Source organism: Alligator sinensis, unplaced genomic scaffold (assembly GCF_000455745.1).
Source record: "Alligator sinensis unplaced genomic scaffold, ASM45574v1 scaffold323_2, whole genome shotgun sequence".
Lineage (NCBI taxonomy): Eukaryota > Metazoa > Chordata > Crocodylia > Alligatoridae > Alligator > Alligator sinensis.
This window is the reverse complement of record NW_005842392.1, coordinates 1,301,094-1,325,332: the sequence shown is the minus strand read 5'-3', so window position 1 is coordinate 1,325,332 and position 24,239 is coordinate 1,301,094. Positions and strand designations below refer to the sequence as shown.

The following is a 24,239-nucleotide window of genomic DNA, read 5'->3' as shown; positions in this document are numbered from 1 at the left end:
GAGTCCAGAAGCAGGTAATGAGAATCTGTGTGCACCTGACCTTGCCGTGCTACACCTGCAACAGGTGTCAGGTTTGGTGGGCAGAGCTTAGGAAGGCCCAGCTCAGTTGTAGACTGTCTAGGAAGAAGAGAAGATTTCCAGATCTTCTTCCAAGTGAGAGAAGACTGTCTGGAGACTGGGACATGAGTCAGAGCAGTGCTTCCTGCCAGAGCTTCTCTGAGACTAGGCAGCAAGACTATCAGTTGAGTTCATTTTGGTGTGTTTGCGTTGCAGTTGCTAGGAAGAGATTGCCACTCTTTCTCTTCAGGAGCCTACCTAAAGAGAAAGGGTAGGAAGCCCAGATGTGTTTGGATTAGGTGACAGAGATGGGCCAACTATGACGTGGGGTGGAAGACCCTTGCTAGGAGTTCTGTTAGGCTTTGGATTGGGCTTTGTATTCTTGGGAAGGTCTGAAATGCTGGTGTGCTTTGGCTGGAAAGCTAATTTCCCACAGCACCAGGTTATGGTGGATACAGTCCATGACTGAGGCATTGTAATTAGTCCTGTGGTAGGCTACAATGCAGTGCAGTGCAGCCTGGCCCTGCCTACCACACATCCTCTGACAGAGTCTACCTAGTTGCCTGTTTTGCACTGTCTGACCTCCGATGGGTGTTGTGAGGTGCTTGGATCGCAGCAGCGCTTACAGGATTCAAGATGTGTAGAGTACTAGAAATGAATAGATGAGGAAAGCTGGGATGACCAGCAGTGGCTCCAGATTTTTAGGGTACAGGAGGGTATTTTACTTGAACTCTGAGGTGATCTTGCTCTGCCTGTAAATATCAGGGTAAGACCAGGTTGTCTTTCTTATACCCATCCTCAAAGCCCAGTGCCTCCTATACAGCCCCTTATTACTCAGATACTGACACCGCCAACAGCTGATGGCCTGGAGTACTCATAAACACTGTTCTGCAATGTTTTCAAAGTCTGAGTTGCTATTTTGTAGTGACGAGAGATAATGGAGCTCTTTCGCCTGCTACAGACAAAGAAGCCCATTCCAACAAGATTTTCCCAGCAGTAGGTACCTTTATTTCAGTAGAAGTCTTCAGAGCAGCTGGGGGGTCACTGCAAAATGTCACATTGATGGTTGAGGCATACAGCCACAGCCTCATGCTAGGACATAGACCTAAATTTCATTTCAGAGAACTTGTAGGAATATTCATTCCCGATGCCCTGGTTCCAGACCACGCCATCGCCACTTTCAATCTGGTAACCTTGCAAATACCTCCCATTCAGGTGGGAGAAATGGCAATTATTGAACCACCAGCCCCCCTGAAAAGTCTCAGCACAGTTCTTGTATGAAACTGGATCATTGTTCTGATTGTGGGTTGAAAACTTACTGTTGTTATGGTAACTTAAAGAATCACCTGTAATAAATACATAAAAGGATTTATAGTCAGGTTGGTCACTTCTTTCCCTGTAATGCTGGGTCAGTCAATTATAAGAATTTAATCATTTCCCACATTGCTAGGCCCACACTACCCTTGCAGTAAAGGAGACTGGTTGACATGATACTCTGGGCTGTCTTGAGAGAGGGGACAGATCCATGTATTCATGGCTGAGCTCAGAGCTGTTTTTGATTTGGAATATGATGGGGAAAACAACCAGCTGCTTTATCTTGCTCCCCTTACTTTAAGACTCATAGGTTTACAAATTGAAGTCCAAGCCCTCGAGAGAGAGTTCACAGATTAATTTTGGGTGATTTACCTTAACCCCCCCCCCCCCCGGCCCCCCTAACTCCATTCCCTTAATTTTTATGGGTTTGTTGCTGCTGCTGCTGTGGCTCTGCCACTGAGCCAGCCTTGTGTGGAGTAAAATTTATGTTATTTCTGCTGTGGGATGCCCTGCATTTCAGTTGGATGGACATACTGCTCTTCTGCTCTGAATGTTACTGAATGTGTGCAGTACCTACCTGCATTGCCTGCAACCATGTCCCCTAGAATCAGCTTGTACTTGTCAGATTCTCCCAAAATGTGGAACGAGTCATACTTGGCAAAATACTTCTTGTTCTCAAAGTCTCCAAGGTCAATACGCAGCTCATTCCTTCCTATTGAACACAGGAACAACAGGAAATGTTATCCCTGTTCTGGTGACACTTTGCGGGGGGCTGGGTTTATTTATGGTGATGTTGAAGCACCTGGACCTAGGATGGAAGTCTGCCACCTGTGTGCGGGTCCTATGGAGAAGCTGTGTGTGTTGCTACCTGCTGATTTCTTCTGGTCAGAAAGGACCTGAAAAATGTTTCCATTGATCTCCTGTATCAGAACCCACTGAGATGGCTGATTTCATGGTCTTATGCAGCCATGTGATGGCGATTGGCTGGTACTGTGATGCCCACTAAATATCGCACTACCCAGAGAGGATGTATGTATGAAAGCTGTCATAGCACACATTGGGGTTAGCCAATGGTGGGAATGGGACCGTTTTGGTGAAACACATATGTTGGGTATCTGCTGTTCAGTCTTTAAGTTGAACTAACCTCAGCTGGAGCCAGCCACACCATGTTGTTACCACCAGCTTTCCCAGAGCTGTGCTACAGTGAACTGCAACTAGGGTTGCAGCACTCGCTTCACCACTAGTGCGGTGGATTGGCAGGTCCAGAGGACTGGACACTGGACTGGGAGTTTGATCTGGGCTTTGCTCTCAACTCTTCCCCTGATTTGCTGTATAAGCTGCAGCAATCCAAGACCTCTGTGCTTATTTTTCTTATAAAGTGCTTTGAGAGCCACAGGCAAAAATAACTGTTAGAGCTACTAAAAGTTTCTAAATCCTGTTAGAGAGGAGGGGGTAGGTGGGATGGAGAAGTGTTTAGAAAAAATAGCATCAGTGATTTCTTTACCAAGTGAGGTCAGCAGGTGAATGTTGTCATTTCCCAGCCAAAACTCTGTCAGCTTGCTGCCAAAGCCTCTCTTGTATCCAGCCCAGCCCTGAAAAAAATCCGTGGAACCATCTGTCCTTCTCTGGAAAACCTGCAGTGCAACAAGAGGGAAGCTGGTCATGTGCATTTCACTTCTGTGACTAACTTGTTGCTTCCAGAATAAGGTCCTTCAGTGGTTGATTTAGGGCTAGCATGCCATCATTTCAACCTTCCTTCCATCATTTCTTTTATAGGAAAGAGAATTAAACTGAAATCCTCTTCAGTTGACTACATCTTGAGAGTCTTACTCTGGTCAAGTAATGATCAAACCAAAAACTGTGTTAACCCCAATAGGATTTTGACTGTAGTCATGAGTGAAAATTAAACAAGGTAACCTTCTGCCTCAGCGAGAGAGTGCTTAGTTGAAAGAAAATGCTATAAATACCTTGGGATGAGGGGCATCTAAACTAAATTTGAGAGACAAAAATCTATGCACAATTACAAGACCCTTAGTAGCTAATAGTTTTTGTACAGCTTTTCCTAATTTTTCTCCCATTTAACTTAATGGGGGTGGGTTGGGTGAGGCTTATCTTGGAGTTGAGTTTGAGGAAGCAGTGGGGCAGGGGGAGTGGGGAGGGGTAGGGGGCTAGGGCAGGCAGCTGCTGTGGCTCCAGCTCTGGCCGTAGTCTCTCTTCTCTCCCCCACCCCTGCAGCTTTGAGCCCCCTGATGCCTCTTCCCCCCTCCCCACAGTGTATCCTTGTTTTGGCACCAGCAGACTCTGTCCCAACTCCAGCCTGGGGCATGGAGCACAACCCCAGGCATCACACATTGCCTACTCCTCTGCCACTGCTTTCCCTGCCACAGCAGCGGTAGAGAGGAATTTAAGAAAATCTTCCAATAATTAGATTCCATACATGGAAAATGACATGGAAAAATGTAAACATTTGTTATAAAGAATCTAATTACTGAGGAGTTGTCTGGAATTCAGGGTCATTTTGGATTCAGGATTCACTGTGAGACAAGCACCTCTCTGAATATATGTGTAAGCTTCATTTCACTTTGCTCTCACTCACAGTCCATCCTCCGCCATCATTCTCCATGTCACATAGCACAGTCATGCGTGTACAGTCTATGGGATAGATGGTGTACCAGCCACTCAGAACATTTCCTCTGGCTCGCAGCTGTTTGCAGTTCTTCGCACCTGTGCAGAAGAGGAAACAAAATCTCTAGACCAATGTTTCCCAACTGGGGTGACACAGCACCTGGGGATCATGAAACTCAGCCAGTGTATGTGGAGTAAAGCACTTTCCTAGGCTCTAATTGTGCAAAGATCAGGCGCAAGAGCTGTGCTTCCATCTGGCAGCCTTTGCTCCCTGCAGCATCCCACAGACCAGCAGCATCCCCAGCTGCTCCTCTAGGAACTGCTGCTGATGCCCTCCTCTGACTGTGGGCGCAGTGCTGGGGGGGAAGGGGAGGAGAGGTAGATGGGTCTAGTCACCAGCATGTACCACCACAGGGGGGTAGCCACAGCTCCAGGGACCACCTTACCTCCTTGGGAATGGACTGAGGCCAGGGAGTGGGGGGAGGTGGTGTAAAGAGCGGGGTGCAGCAGGGTGAGGTCCTGCTCCTGCTGCCATCCCCTGGCACCAGCTAGATCAGTGGCTCTTGATGTTCTTCGCCTCAAGGCTCCATGGCTCTTCTGAATTTAGATTCAAGCTCAGTAAATCTCAGCTGTCACCCCAGGATGCCATTAAATTCAGAGAAATTATATGCAGGGATGCTTTGAGGCTAAGAGGGTTGAGAGCCACTGCTCTAGACTGCCAAATCTGAACAGACTGAGTCAGAAGCATCTCATTATGATTTTTACACTTCTAAATTAATTGAAAGCCTATATTTGCATGGTGACACAAGGCATAAATACATGTTAAGACAGTGAGAAAGTCTAGCTTCAGCCACAGACTTCTCAGCAGGACTGATTTTGGCAAAAGTGAATTCTTTGGTACCACACTGAAGGTGTGTCTGAGACCATTTATAGAGGGGATCCCACTTCCTGTTGGTAACTGCAGTGTCAGAGGAGAACTCTGGCCCCTGTTGATGGCTGATGGCTTTGGGTGGACTATTGCAATGAGTAAAGCAAGTTGGATCTTGTGCCATTATCACTAGCAATCATTTTCTGTAACTGGGTTCTATATGATGCAGTCCTTTGAATGGGAGGGTCATTCGTACACTTTCTGGTGTCTCTCTAGCTTGCTGTGTGATGGTTTTGTTTCATGAATGAGACCAACAGGACTACTATTACAGCAAACACTCACCATTCCTACATGACATTTGGTCCAGGCCATTCTTGTCTGTGCAAAGAAAGACATGCAAGGAAAATGAATTAGAAACAATGCACTGTGCTGTAGTGTCTTACACTTCTATTCATTCCTGCAGTCTAATAGTTCTGTCTAATTGCCTTGATCAAAATACTTATTCATATTAAACCATAGTTCACTTAAAGAAGTGAGCTACCTTGGTGCATGCACCAGACTCCCACTAAAAAAAGCGACTCTCACAGATGTATTAATTCTAAGGAGAACTGAGAAGGGAGTTCCAGTTAGGAATGAGGATTTCTCTGCAAGGCAATACACATGGCACCCTACACTTCCACTTAAAGAGGTGTTCTGAATAATGTGCCTTTGATCAATCCTCCCAGCCACTTGGCAAGATAGCTGGGCCACACTCTTACATTGATGGCTTGATCTCTCCCCACCCTGACTCTGATTCAAGTCAATGACCTGCCAGACAAAATTCCTAGCAATGATGGATGTTTTTAGACCAATGGATATAAGCCTCTGCAGACTCTGAAGAGATCAGGTCTGGATCCAAATTCAGATTCAAGCATGATTGTTGTGCCTATCTTGAATTATTGTAGTCAAGTTGTCTCCCTGTTCTTACACCACCTTGTCAGCTCTGGGGATGTTATGAAATCAGAACTCCATGCCAAGATATGGCAGTCAGAAGGTTTCTGACGGACTTCAAGAAGAAGCGCTTTTAATATAAAGCCCTATGATTCCCTATGACATAAAGGAGAGTGAAGATATTCTTACTTAAAAGTCCAGGATCACCAATCTGTCCTGTGGCTCCTAAAGAATGAACACATGAACAAATCACTGCAGTCTGGAGAGCTCACTCTCACCTGAGTGCTCCCCCCATCACTAAACATGAAGACTGGTGTAAAACTGACTCTCCTACATAATCCAGTGGGACAGGTCCTTGGTCTTTCAGTCTGAACATCTTGACACTGAAGGGAGAAGCGGTGTTCTCCTTTAATCCAGTGCAATCCTTCTGCCTGTAATGGCATTGCATTGGCACAAAGAGGAGGGAATGTTGGGCTACTCTATGGTTTTTTTCTTCATTTGGATCAGAATGCTTGGAACTTCAAATAATTCCAGTGGTGGTAAGTGTCCAACTCACTGAATGTTGGACTTCTTTGGCTTAGGACCTTATGAAACTCTCTGCCTAATGGCAATTCTTGCTCCATAACTATGTGGGTCAGCCAAAGCGAAGGATTTTCTGGGATGTATAATGTATCATCTCTTATAAGCCAGATTTCCTAGGCAGCTCAGCTCTCGTGTAGTCACTAAACGAATAGATCTTCAAGGGGCACTACAGTGCAGACAGTGCAGAGCTGTTTCCAAAAGCTTTTTCTTTGTTACAAGTGAACACCCTGCTATTTCCAAGAACAATACTATAGAAAAAGAGATGTCATTCTTCCATAAAAGTAATTAAAGGAGGTCTCTTACCTTTTGGACCATGCTCACCAGTGTCCCCCTTCTCTCCTGACATAAAAATGGACAGAATGAGCAGAGATGCAGCAATCTTAATGGGAGCTTAGAACTGGGGGTCCGCTAGGGTGGTAGGTGAATGAGTGACTGACAAAATAGATCTGTGAATATATTTATGAACAATGGCTTGTATTTGGTTACAAATATGAATATAGATTGGCTGTCTCCTGCTTGTGATGCTATAGATTACTGCCAGTATCCACGACACCACTGCCTACTCTTGCAGGCTACATACAGTCAGAGCAAATGCTCCTTAATCAAAAACAGACTAAAAAAAGAACAAGTAGCCAAAATAGATGGAGGCTCTTATATCGCTCAAATTGAGATAGAGATATGACATGCCAAAATTCTGAAAATTATTCCAGAAAACTGAGACCCCCGCATTGTAAAATAACACTTGCTTCTTACCAACTTTACTTAATTTCTATTTTATTTTACCTCTATTCCCTTCTGGCCCCATCATCCCAGGGTTGCCGGGAGGTCCCATTTCTCCTATAAATACAGAAAACAAATGGAAATATTTCACAGATATTCATTCACAGAAGAAATGAGAAGAGGTCTGAGATTCCAGATCTACCCTTACAGGCCTTTCAGACCAGATCCCCATCCCCCTTGCAGTCAGTGGCATCAAGGGAAATTAGGGTCCTGGGCCATAACTTCCTGGATATATAGACCTTTCAAATTATACCCAAACCTGTGGTCCTACAGCTAGATTTTAATAAAAAACACTATGGCTATTTCTTAAGATCTGATGCTTAAGTTGTATCTATGCAAAGCAGATAGTCTTCTAGCACTGGCAAACATACCGCTCATTCCTCTATCTCCAGGCATTCCTTGGGGACCCGGGCCACCTGGAAGTCCAGGACATCCTCGGACAACAGTGAGAATCTCATTACCGCCATAACCAACGAATTCAAAGTCTGGAGGCACAAAAAGGTATCTGTAAGGATGACAGTGTCTATTCTGCAAATGATGGGTTTTTTTGGAGAGAAGCAGGATCTATACGCAAGGTCAGGCAGAGCTGTTTCCTTGGACAGGAAGGCAAATATAACAGGTGTCTAGAAAGGGCAGAGGGTACAGATACAAACAGGTGTAACTAGCATTAAACATATTGTTCAAGGGGATGGCCTGGTTTCTCTCTTACCTGGGCAGGTCTCCTCATTCAGACAATTTGCTACTGTGAAGCAGAGTAAAGCAAGGAGTGTTTGCTGTGTGCTTTTCCCCATGGCCCTTGCTTATCCCTGCAATGGCAGCTGCACTCGTCTTCTCACCACCCTGCTCTGCTCTGCTCTGCTCTGGGATTTCAGAGCTGAGAGCTTTTCCCAGGCAATAGAAATTACAATATTAGGCTCCACCTCTGAACTCTCCTTCCCCTCAGCCTGCCTCTGGATTCTATGTTTTTTCCCCAACTAACAGCATTCTGCAGAGAATATCTCCACCGAGGCCTGGAGAACCTTTCAAAAACCTTGAAACATTCTCAAAAAGATAGATCCTCCTGTGTCCAGGGGCACCCTTGTTCTGGTTCCTCTTTGAAGAACAGGGGACTCAAAAGATGCCAAGATGGAGATTTGTGAGGCGCTTCATTCCAAAATTGTGAGGTCAGGTGCCCACAGCTGGGGAACAAAATACACAGAAATACACATTTCATAAAGCAGATGTTGGGTCAGTGGCCACTGCAGTTGTATCCGTTTTCATTTAGAAACAGCAGAAATGGTCATCTGTGTTTTTTCAGTGATGCACAGACACATTTTTATTCTAGCCTATTCAAGTCCTCAGTCTCGACAAGGAGAAGGGTGTGTTTCAGATGTGTTTCAGCTGAAGAGACATAATATTCCCCTCTGAGACTCCAGTACCTTGATGGGCTAGTTCAAGGAGTGCCTACACATTTTTTAAATGCCCAGCAGGCATTGAAATGTCTTTGAAAATTTGGCCTTAAATCATGGATTCTACTTGAATATGGGACTTGGCTCCAAATTCACTTAGGCCATGTCTATACAGGCTCAGAAGTGCTGCCCACAGATAAATCCATGCTTACTATACATTTGCCCAAGCATTCAAGCTACGCAGAGTGGATGGCTTTAGGTGTGAACCTGGGTGCTTCTGAGTGTCCCCCACAGCACTGTGCTCGGGCTTTCCTGACATGGTGAATCCAAGCTACATGCTCAAGGCTACTCTAGTGCACAACGGAGCTGCCTACTCTGCCCCTCTTGTATGCTTGGGGATACAAGAAGCAGGTGCCACTGGGTAGAGCTAATATGTTGATGGCACTGCTGGGCTCACTCCAGGACCTTAGATGACATAGCTCTAAGTGCTTTTGAAACTTTTCCATATGCCACTGCTGGGTTCATAATTTTATGCAACAAGGTAGCTTAAACATTGCACCCTAGGTAGAGTCTGGGGAAGGACATGGAAGCAGAATTAAAGCTGAAGAGAAATCTTACTTTAATGTGGGTGTATTGGGGGGAAGGAGGGAGAGGAGGAGGGGTCTGAACACATTTTTTTCATACTGTAACTTTTTATTAAGATTATATTTATGGGCAGTCTAGGAGATTCTCGACATACGAAATGCCATATGAGGTCAGACCAGAGGTCTAGCCCAGTATCCTGTCACCCAGAGTGGCAGGAGCAGATGCTTTAAAGGGAAAGCATTGAATTGGATATAGATAGAGTGATCTATCCTTTGTTCATTTCCGTCCCCAACATTCACTGTTATTGATTTAGAGATGCTAGAAGAAACGTCTCCAACCATTTTGTTCAATAGTTATTTATAGGATCTCCCACCCATGAATTTCTCTAGTCCCTTTTTTAATCTAGCTGCCCCAGCACCTCCTGCAGCAATGAATTCTACAGGTTAACTCTGCATTGCCTAAAAAAGTTTTCTCTTGTTAGTCTTAAACCTGTCTCCTACCAATTCCAGTTTGTGCTTCTAGTTCTAGGATATTGGGACTTGGTGAATAGCAGTTAATTTTTCCACACCCTTCATAATATTATAGACTTCTATCATATCTCTGTTGCCCCCACCTCCTCCGCCCCCTGCTTCAGCTTTCTCCCTTGCAAACTAAATTAACCAGGCATCAAAGCAGGTTTTCCTTTATTGTTGGCACAGACCGTCTCTATGAACAAGGGAGAAGGCTGTGTTCTTTTTTATGGACATTACATGTATTTCTGTATACTAGATTAGCAGCAGATACCGTTTGCTGCCTGAGTTCAAAGAGTTACCTCCCACACGTGGCAGGAAGGCAGTCAACAGCTTTAGATAAACCTTTCACTGGGATATGACTGATAATAAAGCAGACATCAGTGTCTGAAGTTTAACCTGTAACCAAGCTAAGCTCAATACACCTAGCCTAACATTTGCAAGGCAGGGTGTTAATAAATCCAAACTGTGCTTTTATGCTCATCTAACAACTGATCATAGTGCAGGGTGACTGAGTCAGGAGGAAGCCATTGGTCTAAGCCAGTCCTCAACCTTGACAAGGCCAACCACACCGTAGGGGGACATACAGGAAAGATATGGACATAGCTGAAAATCCCTGGCGGGCAGCATCTTGTTCCTCCTGCCTCTTTCGGTTCTCACCCTTGTTCTCTCAAGACTGAAGCATTTTCCCAAAGGATCAGTGTGTATGGTGCTGTCTGTGTCTGCTACAAGAGCAGTCTTCTTTCAGGCATGCCACACAATCCTCCCTCACATTAACTGCTGTAGTCTGCACTCTGCCACCTGCTCAAGCTTGGTCCAGAATTGGGGCAGATAGATAAAATCCTGTTCCATCAGGAAATGTCCAATTTGTTGAAAGTGAAAGGTTTCTCTGAAAGCTATCTTAACTTCCATCATGCCACCAGCACGTTCTCCAGGAACCTTGCCTGGTTTTGTATCAGCTCCCCAGGTGGGACAGATAGCTTGCCAGGCCTTTGCAGCTTTGAGGCAGGTCTGGGAATGGACACTGCCAGAGAGAGGTCAAATGCAGAAAGGATCCTGACCAGATTTTGATATTGCTTTGGCCCATTGATCACAATGGCTGTTGGGCTCCCAATACATTTTCAAATCCCACCAGACCCCTGTCTTCACTTTTAGACACTCAAATACCTTTAAATACTCTGGCCCTAAACTGCTTGAAGCCTGGACTTGGGTCCTTTGTCACAGAGCTGCTTTGGAAACTCCTGCTGGTAACGTTGATGTGTTCATGAACTCATGTAAATAGTCTGTTTCTCAGGGACAGTTAGTGATGTCTCGAGGCTAACACAGCTGACCCTGTGGAAAAGTGTAGGAGCAGAGTTGAAACAGAAGTAGGATGTGTTCATGTGGATGCGTTTGAACTGCATGTCGGTTATTTATTTTAAGCACACCTTCCATCACAGTTATTTCAAGGGGCAGCCTGTGCTATTCTCAAGCAGGGATCAAAGTCAAATGTTTCTTGGCTCTTAATACAGAGAGTTACTGTGAACATGTGGGTCAGGTCTTTTTTCTTGTTATGAGTATCCTATGTACCTCTGTGTAGTGGATTGTCATTATGCTGTTTGTTCCCTAGCTTCCAAGAGCTGCCTCCTGAAGGCATTCTCCTCCATTTGGTGGGAAGGCAGACCATGGCTTTAAACAAGCCAGTCACTAGTACGTGTAGATATCCAGTGTTGAAATGCACGTGAGCAATGTCAGTCTTGCTCAGGATCTTGCAAGGCTTCCTGGACCTACATTTCCAGGATGGCCAGATCAAGCAGACTGGTGAGGGCAGGATGCCAGGGTTTCTTGTCATGTGAGCCAACTAGTTCCTACAGCAGTGCTTCTCAACCTTTTCTGCATCATGATCTCATTTTAAATGTTGGAAATGTTTTGCAACCGCAAAATGATGCAGACAAGATTAATGCCCCCTCCCTCCATGGGTGGCAGCAGTGGTGGCATGGAGTTATGTCCCCTGCTACTGCTGGGCAGGCAGGAGGTGTCTTGCCATGGTAGCATGGCTGGCATGGGGCTCTCAGCAGTGGCACTGAGCCTGTCTGCCCTGCTCTGCCCTCCTGTGCTGGGTCCCACCAGCTGAGCTGTGGAGGCCCTGGGGGGAAGGCAGCAAGGTGGGGAGCCCCAAGCCCACAGTGGGTAATCTTCATCTACCCTCCCCCCTTGCACAAATTGGGGGGAGGGGGTGGGGCGTGGACTTCCCTATGCCTCCATCCCCAGGAGAGTGTACACAGTCAGGGAGCCAGCTCCCCCGCTGCCCCCCAGACAAGCCGCCCATGGCACCATCCTGCTCCCCCAGCTAGACCCATCATTCCCACCCCAGCCCTGGGCCCCATGCAGCAGCCCAGCTGGGCAGCCCCACAACCCTGCCCCATTTCCTCTCTTCCTCTCTCCCTGCCCCACTGTGGGGGTCTCAATCTGCCCTCCCCTCCACAAACTTACCTGGATGGAGCTGCCAGAGCTGCTCTCCATGCTGCCTGATTACCACGTGCATGTGTGCACACACACATGCACGTGGCACCCCCTGTCTGATTGCCCTCCTCCCACTCCCACCAGCCCCAAGCAGCCTCTTTGAACTCTGCCTGCTTGCAAGGGGAACCCGCTATTTCCCACTTTTTTCCATGATTTTCATCATAATTGGTTGACACTGTTGAGTATCCTTTCCGTGACCCCTCTTTTTATTGTTGCAAACCCAAACGTGGTTGTGACCCCAAGGTTAGGAATCGCTCTCTTACAGGCTCTCAACTCTTGAGGTAGCTGCATCCCCAAGTTGTGGGGGCACACAAAGCCCAGGTGTCAAGGTCTGGTTTAAATGGTGGTTTCCCATTTCCCAGCTCTGCATCCAGGATCAGAGAACCCCTAAGGTCCCTGGCCACAAGGCACTTTTCATGTCTGGACCATCCTCAGAGCTCTGGACTCGTGCAAGCTGGACTTCCTGCCTGTTGTTGGATGGAAATTCTGGTTTTCCCTATGAATCCAGAAAAGTCAATAGCAGTTGATCTCAATACAGTTCTGCCCCTTATGCGTGGTCTTGTAACTATGCCATTGCATCAAGTTTTCCTAATGATTGATTCAATGTGGCAAAGATTGCTAAAAAAATAGATACGGAATACAGATGCATGGATTTAGTCTAATGCATTTTTCCTAGGAGCAGGCACAGGAGTTCCCTCATAAGAGCCTGGAGGTCTTAAATGCTAAACTTCCAGGGCTGCTCCAAAGTCCTCCTCCTTTTTTCTATGTTATGGGACAGGAGTGAAATGCAGGGCTTTAGAGAGAGAGTTGCCTAAGCAGTGGAGTGCCAAAAAGGATCAGCGATCTCAGTGAGGACAAAACATGGAGTATGGAGGCAGGCTGAGGGAAGGATAGTTCAGAGGTGGAGCTTAATATTGTAATGCCTATTGCCTGGAAAAAGGTCTCAGCTCTGAAACCACAACCTAGAGGAGAGTGTGTGGAGAAGACGAGCACAACAGCCAGTGCAGAGACCAGCACTAGCCATGGAAAGGGCTGCACAGCAAACCCTCCTTGCTTTACTCTGCTTAGCAATAGCATACTGCATGGACGAAGAGAGCTGCGCAGGTGAGCGAGAAAACAATCTGTTACCTTGCAGCAACTAAGGGCCATTTAAGGGCCAAACTCTACCCTCGTGCACTGGGTGCTGTACAGGGAGTACACAGATCCAGGAGCCTGGAAGAGATTCATTTGGAGCAGTTTCCAACAAGAGCTCCTAACAAGAGAGAGGAGTTCGTAGTGGAAAGGGCAAGCCTAGGACCTCCTCTGAATGCCGAAGGTATAGAGAAAGAAGTCTTCCCTGCAGTGCTACAGAACCTCTCTTAGATCATGGCCAACAGGCCTCGCACAGGTCGTGCTGCCATGGCCATCAGCCTCCATCTTACTGTCCGTTCAGTGGAACAGGTAATAGTGGTGTCTGGAAATTCACAGGGCTCCCTACAGATAGGCTCAGAAGTGAGGATGGATAGGACTGGGGTGGGCTTTGTGAAAGAAGGGAAGCAGTGCCAAAAAGTGTGGGGAGTGGAACTTGCAAAAGGAGACAGTGGAACACCTGTTGAGACGCTCGCTGTCAGAAAAAGCCTAAAAGATGATGTCCTTAGACCAAATGTTGGTTGAAAAAGACTGGGAACGCTGAGCAAAGAAAACACCACCTGTTGTCAAGAATTGTCCCATGTACACGGAAGCAGGAGCTTGTACTTCCCTTCTAAAAGAACAGGATTGCACCAAAGAAATAGCTGTTTTCAGCATCAAAGTTTTCCCTTAAAAGAATCGAACAAGTAAAAACTCCAAATTCTGATTAGCAGCTATGGTTAAAAAAAAGGTTCACGGTTCTGTTAAAATAATTAAGTCCTGTATGGCTGAAGAAGATGTCTTGAATTATGCATGTGTTAGAGAGATTTTAAATTCCTGTTATAGATTCAGAGCTCAGTGAAATATCAACTCCTGAACCTCTGCAAAGTTCAGTTCACCAAGCAGGAAACATTTAGGGTGTGATGGCAGGAGACTTGGAACCAGTGAGGTTTAGAGTACAAACTGACAACCAGAGAGCAAGAGCAGGAGAGAGGCTTCCTGCTTCGATTCTGCTTTCTCCCACGGCCCAAAGCAGTGTCTTGGGTCAGGAACCACTGTTCTTCTGTTTGTATCTGCAACCTGCTGCCCAGTGTGGGACACCCATGCCATTGGATTATATTTGTCTTTCTAGCCAAGAAAAGAGCTCTGTTTGATCTTGCATGCAGATCTGACTTCCCTCTACAAATCCCAATTTGCAGAATGTGCCAGATCCTGTGGCTCTGATAAATGTTGCTTTATGTCTCCAGAAGTAAAAATAACAGGTCTCACTGGTGATGAGAAGGTCACTGTTCTGCGAGGTTTCCCTGGAGCTCCTGGTGTCATTGGTCCCAGAGGAGAACGTGGACTTTTAGGACACAAAGGTATGTTGCCAAAGAGCAAACAGGGATCTGCTTTGGGAGTCAGAAAAGGTAGATTTGAAACTGGGAACTGTTCTCACTTCTTCAGAGTGGGCAGCATATTCACATTTGCCCCTGTATTTATAGGAGAAAGAGGACCCCCTGGGCCTCCTGGCATGATGGGACCAAAAGGGAAGACAGGTAAAATTAAACAGAGACTAATAAATGTGTTACACTGCAAGGTTTCTGTTTGTTTGTCTGTTTTGTCTCTTACTTTTTGGAACATGTGTTTCTACAATATTGTTCAGAATTTTGGTCTGTCAAGGTCCTTAAAGTGAACTCAAAACCTCCTTTCATCCAGACTTCTGCTTGGTTTCTGACTTACTGATACTTCGTAGCTAGTCGCTGTGAGTGTGTAATGGACACCAAAGGATTCTCAGGCTGTGGGTGCACAGTGAGATGTGTGCAATTGGCACAGGACCTCCAATCATGAATTAGAAGTTCCCATCAGCAAGTACTCTGTTACTTGGGACTCATGATTGCTGGAACGTTGTCCAGAATGTCTGCTTGCCAGTTCTCTGTCTCTGCCTGAATTGCTTTTGATTGCTACATCTCTGCTCCTACTGTCCATTTCTTCCATCAGGAGAGAAGGGTGACCCTGGTGAAATGGGTCCAAGAGGTAAGAAACCTTTAATAATTATTTTTATGAAAGAATAACATCCCTGCTGTTGCAGTGCTTTTCTGGGTGATGGAGGTTGGGTCATGAGGGAGTTCCACGGGGCACAGAAAGACTTGTTTGAAAGAGCTCGGCATGGTTTTTGTACCCAGTTTCTCATGAAATCTAGCACCAAGCCAGTGCACAACCTGGGAGTGAAGCTCTCTTGCAAACCTGCCCCATGGTATGTGACATTCCAGCGGTCCCAGTAAATCATCTTTGCCTGGCTGACACACAAATACAATTTATATTTTGATATTCGGGATGAGGTGGGATTTTTTCAGTATCCAGAAGTCATTTGGTCCTTCATTCAGTGGCAGCTCGGTGCCTGACTCCCTTGTAGTATCTAACATTAGCTTCTAAATTAAAAAAAATATATCCTCACACACTGGGCCAGCAGGGCCTTTGCTTGCACTCGTGCAACTTTCATGCAGCTGGGGAGATTTGACATGAAGGAGAATCTGGTCTCTCTCTTCTGTGTGAAGATATTCACCCTAATACTGTCATAGAGTAGAGTGGGTAAAGAGGGGTTTTATGCGAAGATGGGGCTCACATGAAGTGCTGAAAGGGGGCACTCAGAGCCGGGTAAGATTTCAGGTCTTTGAATGCTTGGCTTTTGTGTTGTTTCTTCAGGAGACACCGGAAACCCTGGACCAATTCCAAATATTAGTAAGAATATCTGCACAATTTTTGTTTCATTTTAAAACCTGGGTGCCTCTATAGATGTCAGTGTCCTGGGGCTGGGGAAAAACATGATGGCAATAATTGGAGATAGGTAGGATTTGTCACACTGGGATCAGGGTTTTGATCTAGATCTCATCTCCCCCAGTAGTCTGCAGAAGCTTCTGGGGCCATCCATCGTCACTATGGCTTTTGTCTTGGTGATCATCCACATGACCAGGACCAGGGAAGGCACAAATCAGCAACCTAAGTCTGCCACTAGGCAGCAGCACAGCTGCCTTTCCCAGTGGCTGCCAGGATTGGTAGAGATGCGTTCTGCATAACGTCTAGCACTGTACCTAGACTCCTGGTAGCCCCAGGCAAACTTTCAGTATTGGCCTCCCCTTCACCAGATATAATGATAATAATAATAATAATAAAAATTACCATTTTCAGGCCCCCTTGCTGTCCAGGCCCTAGGCTCTGTGTGTGCCGCACAGCAGATTGGGCAGGGAGCAGAAACAAGGGCAGCAGACCTGGCAGGGAAGGGGGACCAGAGTAGCACTCAGGGCTGAGTGCAGAGGTAATTTGAGGCACAGCTGCCAAAAAGGTTGGTCCGTACTGGTCTAAAGCAAAGTAGAACTCAGAGCACTGGTCCATCTCGAGCATGACTCCCCTCTACGTAGTCATAGGCAAAATCCGCGAGGCATGTAATTCATGATATGTAGGTGCCTCATGACCTGAACAAGAGCTGAGGGGAAAAACAGTACCCTTTCCTGATTTGAATTATTCTCAATTGCATTTATTTTCCTGTACAGGTAAGAAGGATGTGGAAGAGATATTGTGTGTCAAAGGTGAGTGCTTATAATTGTAAGAGGTCAGAAGTGGTTTCAGGAGTTGTTACTTCTTCCCATTTAGGGGATGTGAAAATTAATTCACAGTGTAGAGATGCATTGGCAGGCACCAGTGATCCACACTGAGCACTGCAAGCACTTGTGCAATGGACTTTTACTCCTATATTGGCAGTATGGAAGTACCCAAAGGTCTGTTTCACCAGAAACCTTTCTGATCCTAGTACACCTCAAGTTTTCCCTATGAATTCAATTAGCCACTTTCAGTCTGAAGAACTCACTTCCATACACACTGCCTATGTCTACATGAGACACTGACTGCACACATGTTACTGCATAGTCATTTAGTAAAGTAGTATCACTGAATGGTTTTAAGATGATGCTGACTGTGCAGTAGCTGATTACTACTGCGCAGTAGCATCACATCATACTTCGTGCCATGCAACACTGCTGCACAGTAGTAATGAGCTACTGCCCAGTAATAATGAGCTACTGCACAATCAGTGTCTCATATAGACACGGCCACTGTGCAGTTTGATTAATGCATCCAACTGAGTTTGAGACCCAAAGGGATCGGTTTAAAAGATGTCCGGTCCTCTGGTTTTGAATCTCAGGAAAGAGCTTTTTGAAACACCTAGTTCCCTAAAGACTTTTTTGGATCACCTTTCTTTGGATCATTAGTCATTTCTGCAGAACGTATTTATAACATGGGGTTCCTCTCCTCTCCAGGAGCAAGGGACTGCAAGGAACTGCTAATGAGAGGGGAAATCCTAAGTGGTTGGTACACCATCTATCGAAACGCCTGTATAGCCATGGAAGTGTTTTGTGACATGCAGACAGACCAGGGTGGCTGGATTGTAAGTAAAAACCATGCCTGAAATACTCCATCTTCATCCCATGAAAGTATGGGGGGAAACTGCCAATAGGTTTCACTGGATTTGGGTTTCTTCCAAGGTTTTGCTTGGACAGAGATCTTCCTAGAAAGGACACAGTGCTGTTGCTTGTATTTGTTCTAGTGCCTGTGAGTGGTGTACATGGAATCAGGTTATTTGTGCCATGGTGAGGCAAGATACTAGAAGCAGAACGTCCAAGAGAAGATTCTGCTGATTCCATAAGTTGAGGGAGAAATGAGTTAGTTACTTGTCCAGGCAGGTGAGGTCGTACAGGCCCTTGTAAGAGAAATCATCAATATTTATAGTAATTTTTAAGCCCTTTGTTTAGATGGGACGGGAAGGGAAAAGTGAGCTGATAGAGCTCTGAAATAGATGGAAATTGTGTTTTGCAAACAATTTAGAGGGCTTCACTCTTGTGAATCAGAATCCAAAATCACAGAACTTTTCAGTGTTGCTCAAGGATTGTTTTTATCAGTGTTTTAATTCACTGTTGATTTTTCTTTTCAGTAGGTTGTAACGAAATACAAAATACAAATTGAAACAAAAAGCCTTGCTAGATTTTTCTTCTTTTTTCTACTTCAGAAGGAAATGTCAGTAAAGTTCACGTGGCTTTATGGAGCATTTTGATTTCTACAAACTGTTTGTTTTTAATTCTATCCAGTTCAGAATATGTTCTGACCAATTCTAAATATAATTGTACTTTATTGCCGTATCTCATTTCGAGCTGCAAACATAGTGTGGAGATTCCGCTTTGGTGATAAGACACCAGCTGTGCTGTGGTGGGAATGGGAGGTGGGATAGTGCATATTCAGAAAAGCTCACTTGCACAGCTGGAAGAGGGCTTTTAGACCTCTCCTTATTATTTTTTCTTTACAGCTGCTGACTCATACTCTTTCCTTTCATACAAGATGTTAATTAGCCTTCCAGCTTGGGAAAGCACACACCTGAGCTTGTTTACTGCAATACACATCTACTGGTAGCTTCTGTGCAGTACAAGGGTGAGGTTCTCTCATCTGCAAGTACTGGAGGTCAGATTATATTAGCATAATTATCCCTTTTAGACTTTTTCATCTTTGTGATCTTCAACCAAATGTAAAAATAACGGACGGTCTGAACTTGTATTCTAACTCTGCGAGGCAAAGAAGAACCGGACAAGTTTAACAGTGACTGATTTTGGATTATTTGAAATTCTAATATGTTTTCTCAGTATTGCAACTAAAGCGATTCCCCTTCATTCCCCTGAAGGTCTTCCAGAGACGGAAGGATGGCTCAATAAATTTTTTTCATGACTGGAATAAATACAAGAGAGGTTTTGGCAATAAAATGACTGAATTCTGGTTGGGGAATGACAATATTCACCTACTGACATCAAAAGGTAACTGGGTCTGCAAAGTGGCATTCAGGTTTTCCCAGAAAATTTTCCCTGCACACTTGTGCGGAGACAGTTCAGAATGGGATTTTAAACAGGCTCTAAGATAAGGAAGATAAGACACTGGATATAGATCAATTCAAAATTTGATTTATTGTGTGTTTTTTTAGCAGGAGGCAGATGGTCACTGCTTCCACGGACTATTTCACCCATAGAAGACCTCATTCATTATGCAATATAGGCCAGTTGTTCTCCACCTTTCTGACCTCACAGTTGCCTATGTGTACCCACTTAGGCTGACAATGGCCCTGCCAATCTCTCAGTTCCCCCACAGGTCCAGGAGCCGCCTTGAGTCTTCCCACACACCAGGATCCTCCCATGTTTTGCCTCCACAAGATCTGGAAGGTTCTTGGTGATTGGTGACTTCTTGCAGTCATGCTTGCACAGCCCTGTGCCTGGACCAATTATCTCTGCCTAGCTGCAGGAATGATAACCGACAAATAGCACTGCATTAATTGCAGATCTCCTGTTTCCCCATTTTGGACCTTGCTGGCCCCACCGTTGACACACTTGTGTCCCACCCTCAGCAATTCCTAATTTACTGGGGGGGGCTTGCAGTCAAGTAGCACAGAACTGTTGTTGTAGGCCATAACACAATGGATGCAGCTGAAGAGTACACTCAGAAATACACCTTTCATAAACATTTATTGGAGCAGTTCACACTGTAGCTGTGTTGGCTTCTGTCAAAGCCTAGACTGAAATGCTGGAGTGATGAGCCAAATTGCAAATGATCTGCTTGCCAAAATTACATGCATTGTTCCCCTTATGAAGCATGGAGAGTCCAACTAACTTGATTCCAGAATTCTGAAAAGATATGAGCTGTCCTATATATGTACCGGTTCATTGTGTTATGTTGGCAAACATGATTGCCTGTAATAAACCAGAACGTGCCGAGGGGGGGTCCTCTGAGGGCTTTCTTTCCTGCTGCATCTGGAATTCAGTTGGGATTTATGGGAGGTTGCAAAGGCTTTATTTTCCTGCCATTTTTTGTAGTTTTGCTGAAGTGTAGCTGGAGTCAGGACCTAGTGTAGCTTGTCAGTTCAGGCGAGGTGAATACAAACTCTAGTGTAAAGGAGGAAACGTGTGTGTCATAATTAAAAGGGAGGATATTTCTCAGTTTGGTGAGGTTGACAGACATGAAATGCAATGTTCTAATACTGGACCAAATGTTTTAATTCTGGTAGACGAGAAAAAGTTCTGAAGATGCAAAATGATGATGGAACATCATCTTTTTCTCTCTTTCCAATTTTGTTTTCATTAGGTACCAATCAACTTCGTATTGACTTGCAAGGTTTTGATAACAAGTTTACATTTGCCAAATATGAATCATTTAAGATTTTAGATGCATCTCAGAATTACAAGCTGGTTCTTGGAAAATTCTTAGAAGGAAATGCAGGTAGGTGCTCAACATCGGTGCTCAACCTTTTATAGGACAAGAAACTTCTGCAAAGCCAGGGAGAATTGTATATTCCTAAAGCAGAAGGAACAGAAATTTCTCCATATCCACAGCAATTCTAAAAGTATTTGGGGTCAAGAACTTCCACAGACAAAGTTTGAGCTTTACCTGTCCCTTCAGTTCTCAATGAGTGACAACATAAATGCCCTTCTTAAAATGGTTGAGTCTCAGTGCCAAAGCTGAACCACAAGAGCTCTTTGCAATTCCTACATCCTAACAGAGTGCTTCTGGGAATGTAGTCCAGCATGTGACACATCAGGAGCTGAGAGGAAATGGTCATGATGAGTTTCTGACTCCTATTTCAAAATTAGAGGGATTCTGAATACTTCCTGAAAGGGAGAGATGAACACCAACATCCCCAAATGACAGAGATGGCCAAGTTGGCCTTTGTAGAACTACACTGCCTTGCTATATGCTGTTAACAATGACATTATTCAACTCACGCAGGGGACTCACTGTCTTACCACAATGGCATGCCGTTCTCCACTAAAGATAAACCCGCTGATAATAAATGTACAAAAACCCACAAGGGAGCCTGGTGGTACAAGAGTTGCATCGAATCCAACCTGAATGGGATATACCGGGGAACCAACAAGTCTTCTGTTGGAGATGGAATCAACTGGAAGACAGGGATGGGGTTGGCTATTTCCTACAAAATTGCTGAAATGAAAATTAGGCCAGTTTAACTCACTGGGAAGCCAGGGTCCAGGGGTCATGCTCTGCGCTTGTGTGAGTGCAGATACTTACGTGAATAAACTGTTTTTCTCTGTAGAGCATGATATCAATTTTCTTTGTTCCTCTCCTGAAAATCAATATTTTTCTATAGGCAGCTGAAGTGCATCTGCATATTGTCCCACATGACTTGCTAGTAGAGCTGCTTCATAGCTGATGGCAGAGCAAAGTGGGGAAGAGCAGAGGGTTCTGGACAAAGGGTTTTGGAATGCTAGGATAGTCCCAGCACTCTACAGTTCCATGCTGATCATTTTTAGCACTAAATAAAGCACTGCGTTGGTCATAGGGAACTATTCTGGTTTGCTTTCCGATAACTGGGCTTGATACAGGAATGTCTTTGAAAGTAGTTTTCTGGTATCCTAGTTATGTGATGCTTTGTCCTATGCAGAATTCATGTGGAGAGCTACATCAGGGCTTTCCACTTTCTAAGAGGCCTTAGAAACAAGGGAGGAAAATGGAAACATAATCAGGAAAAAAACCCACAAAGAAATTAAAAGTTTAAAAGCTCAGTTGGCAATACTCTGAAGTATGTCCCTCCAAGACATACACCAGATGGCTGAAACAGAGCAAAGGCTGTAGAAAACCTCATGTCTCCTTAAAAAAACAGGAGGAGAAATCAAAGGTCTGGAAGCAAGAAGCACAGGTAGTCATTCAGGAATCAAAAGCTGGAAAGATCATTTGGCATGCAAGAAACAGTTACCAGCTTGAACACTGAAGTTAACAGCCTCAAGGGGAATTGTGGCAGTAATTCAAGGTGGCCAGTGCCAACAGGGCGCAGGCTCCGGGGGGCTGCAGCAAGAAGGGCCCGGCAGCGGTGAGGTGGATGGGGCTGCTTTTCTCCCATGCCGAGCAGCAGCTTCTGCCTGGCTGCCACTGCTGTCGATGCTCGGTGCGGGCAGGTGAGTCCAGAGCAGGTGCAGGGCAGATTGTGGCTGTGTGCCCAGGTTCCAGCTGGTCCAGAGCTGGTCTGCTCTGTTGGGCCAAGTCTGGAGCAGGTGCGGGGTGGGCCAGAGTCGGGGCTGTGCGTGCAGGTCCCCACCCGCAGGGCTGGGGCCAACCCGTAGGGCTGGGGCCAGCAGCAGCAGCAGCCAGGAGCCACCACCACTACCTAGGCTGCCTAGAAAGGCAGTCCAGCTGCAGAGCTGTCCCAGCCCCACTGCATGCCCGGGGTCAGCAGGACACACCATGGGACAGCTAGAGCCTGGGCCAGGTGGGACTAAGGGACCCACCATGGGCAGGACAAAGTCTCTCCACAGGTCAGATCCAGCCTGCGAGCTGTATTTTGCCCACCCCTGACTTAGAGTGTGGGGCTGCAACCCACCAGTAGAGAGTTATTGCTCTAGGACACAACTTGATGGATGCAGATAATTGAGAACCAGGATGGCATTCACAAACAAACACTTTTTATAGCATTTATTGGAGCAACTCACTAGCTATACTGGCTTCAGTCAAGGCTTAGAGTGAAAGCCGGGAGGGATGAATAAAACTGCAAATTATCTGCTTGTCTGAACTACAGGCCTTTTCCCACCTATGGAGCACAGAGAACCCAGCTAACCAGACTCCAGATTATAGAATACTCAAGAGGTATGAGCTGTCTTGTATATACCTCTTTATTGAGTTACTTTGGCAAATGCAAAGGCCTAAAATACACCAGGACATATCAAACTCTGAAAAATGGATAATCTAAAGGCCTTTCTTGAAATGGCTGGCCACACAACTAGTCAGCCCTTCAGATTGCTCTGCTGTCAGAGCTTGGCAAAAGTCCATTTTCAAGACTTCTTCATTACTAAAAGTTGTGTGTGTAATTCTCTGGTTCAAAATCAACTACTATTTCATCCCTTCCTTACCCAAGGGCTTTTGGACACTTTCTCACTGAATTTGCTTATAACCAGAGCTGCGTTGTCTGAGGTGCCCCTTTTTGTTATCTTGCATTAGTTGTAGTTTATATTGTGACAGCACTAGGTGCCATAGGCACTCAGTTCTTATTCATTTTCTAGTAGGAATGTGAATATCATTAAAAAAAATATTTGTTTAACCTCCTTTAATTATATCCATTAAATGATTAACCGAGAACACAGCAGGTTGGATAAAGCTGCTTTCTGGAGACACTTTGGCCCCCGGAGCTCTTTGACATGGGGTGGGAGCAGAAGAGGAGGGCCCAGCCCGATAACAGCCCATGTGAAGCCTGGCTGGGAGGGTTGTGTTCACACCTGTGAACAAGCAGCTAATTACTTAATTCATGAGCCATTAGGCTCCTGGCTGTTTTCTTCTTTAGGCTATGGGTACTAGTCTACCTCCCACCCTCATCCACCCTCTCTCCCTCTCCCTCTCCCTCTCCCTTCTCCCTACCCTGCTGCCTTCTGATTCCTGCTGGGGCACTGTGTAGCTTCCCTCCTCTCTCTTCCCCAGCTAAAGGATAACCAGTAAGATAACTGTTTACCACTGACCTTATCAGTTAAATGATTAATCATTTAAACTTTCACAGTCCTACTTTCTAGTGACTTAATTAGGTCACACAGGAACTTGTGACAGAGCTGCATATCAAACAGCAATTCTGGGTCTCATTGCAAGGGCAGATCTGCAAGCACACTTTGCAATACCTGGCTCCCAGCAGAGAGGTTCTAGGAAGGTGACCGTGAATGTGACACATCGGGAGCTGAGATGGAAGTGGTTATGGTGAGTTTCAGACTCCTTTTTGTACAGTCAGAGGGGTTGGTTCGGAGTCCATCCTGCAAGGGGGATGTACACCCAACATTTCCAAATGACATTTGGCTAATGTAGAGCTTGACTGCCTTGCCACATGCTGTGAACAGTGACGTCCTTCAGTTCACTTGGGGATTCACTGACATTACAATGGCAGGCCTTTGTCGACAAAAGACCAAGAGAATGATTCTGAAAAAGAAAGTAAGCGCCAGTCCA

General features: G+C 45.5%; 3 protein-coding genes across 5 annotated transcripts in view; 2 read left to right on the top strand and 1 right to left on the bottom strand.

The window, feature by feature from the left end:
• Positions 1 to 1,051: 1,051 nt before the first annotated feature.
• On the bottom strand, positions 1,052 to 7,996 carry LOC102378236 (ficolin-2-like). The gene is made up of 10 exons (XM_006029687.1): positions 7,866 to 7,996; positions 7,528 to 7,641; positions 7,160 to 7,213; positions 6,680 to 6,715; positions 5,984 to 6,019; positions 5,207 to 5,242; positions 3,968 to 4,095; positions 2,876 to 3,005; positions 1,949 to 2,083; positions 1,052 to 1,403 (listed from the first exon to the last, which is right to left on the bottom strand). The coding sequence occupies exons 1-10, from the start codon at positions 7,945 to 7,947 to the stop codon at positions 1,150 to 1,152; spliced, it is 1,005 nt and encodes a 334-aa protein (XP_006029749.1). The 5' UTR covers positions 7,948 to 7,996; the 3' UTR covers positions 1,052 to 1,149.
• Positions 7,997 to 13,044: 5,048 nt separating this feature from the next.
• On the top strand, positions 13,045 to 21,335 carry LOC102378476 (ficolin-2-like). The gene is made up of 10 exons (XM_006029688.3): positions 13,045 to 13,244; positions 14,495 to 14,608; positions 14,732 to 14,785; positions 15,228 to 15,263; positions 15,933 to 15,968; positions 16,778 to 16,813; positions 17,540 to 17,667; positions 18,949 to 19,078; positions 20,394 to 20,528; positions 21,036 to 21,335. The coding sequence occupies exons 1-10, from the start codon at positions 13,163 to 13,165 to the stop codon at positions 21,272 to 21,274; spliced, it is 990 nt and encodes a 329-aa protein (XP_006029750.1). The 5' UTR covers positions 13,045 to 13,162; the 3' UTR covers positions 21,275 to 21,335.
• Positions 21,336 to 22,085: 750 nt separating this feature from the next.
• LOC102381573 (ficolin-1-like) overlaps positions 22,086 to 24,239 on the top strand; it is a 41,163-nt gene continuing 39,009 nt past the window's right edge. The window contains exons 1-2 of one of the 3 annotated variants that reach the window (XM_025211207.1): positions 22,086 to 22,219; positions 23,897 to 23,996. The gene's annotated coding sequence lies outside the window, so the exon portion shown is untranslated. Of the gene's footprint in view, positions 22,220 to 23,805; positions 23,997 to 24,239 lie in introns of those variants that run through there. The other 2 variants (XM_025211206.1, XR_003095496.1) reach the window with 2 other exon arrangements.

Coding starts and splice junctions, on each gene's coding strand:
- LOC102378236 (XM_006029687.1), bottom strand. CDS start 7,947: ATGGGGAAAAGCACACAGCAAACACTCCTTGCTTTACTCTGCTTCACA. Junction 6,020..6,679: donor TGGTGAGCATGGTCCAAAAG/GTAAGAGACCTC, acceptor TTCATTCTTTAG/GAGCCACAGGACAGATTGGT. Junction 4,096..5,206: donor CCAAATGTCATGTAGGAATG/GTGAGTGTTTGC, acceptor TCTTCTGCACAG/GTGCGAAGAACTGCAAACAG.
- LOC102378476 (XM_006029688.3), top strand. CDS start 13,163: ATGGAAAGGGCTGCACAGCAAACCCTCCTTGCTTTACTCTGCTTAGCA. Junction 14,609..14,731: donor TGGACTTTTAGGACACAAAG/GTATGTTGCCAA, acceptor CTGTATTTATAG/GAGAAAGAGGACCCCCTGGG. Junction 16,814..17,539: donor AGAGATATTGTGTGTCAAAG/GTGAGTGCTTAT, acceptor TCTCCTCTCCAG/GAGCAAGGGACTGCAAGGAA.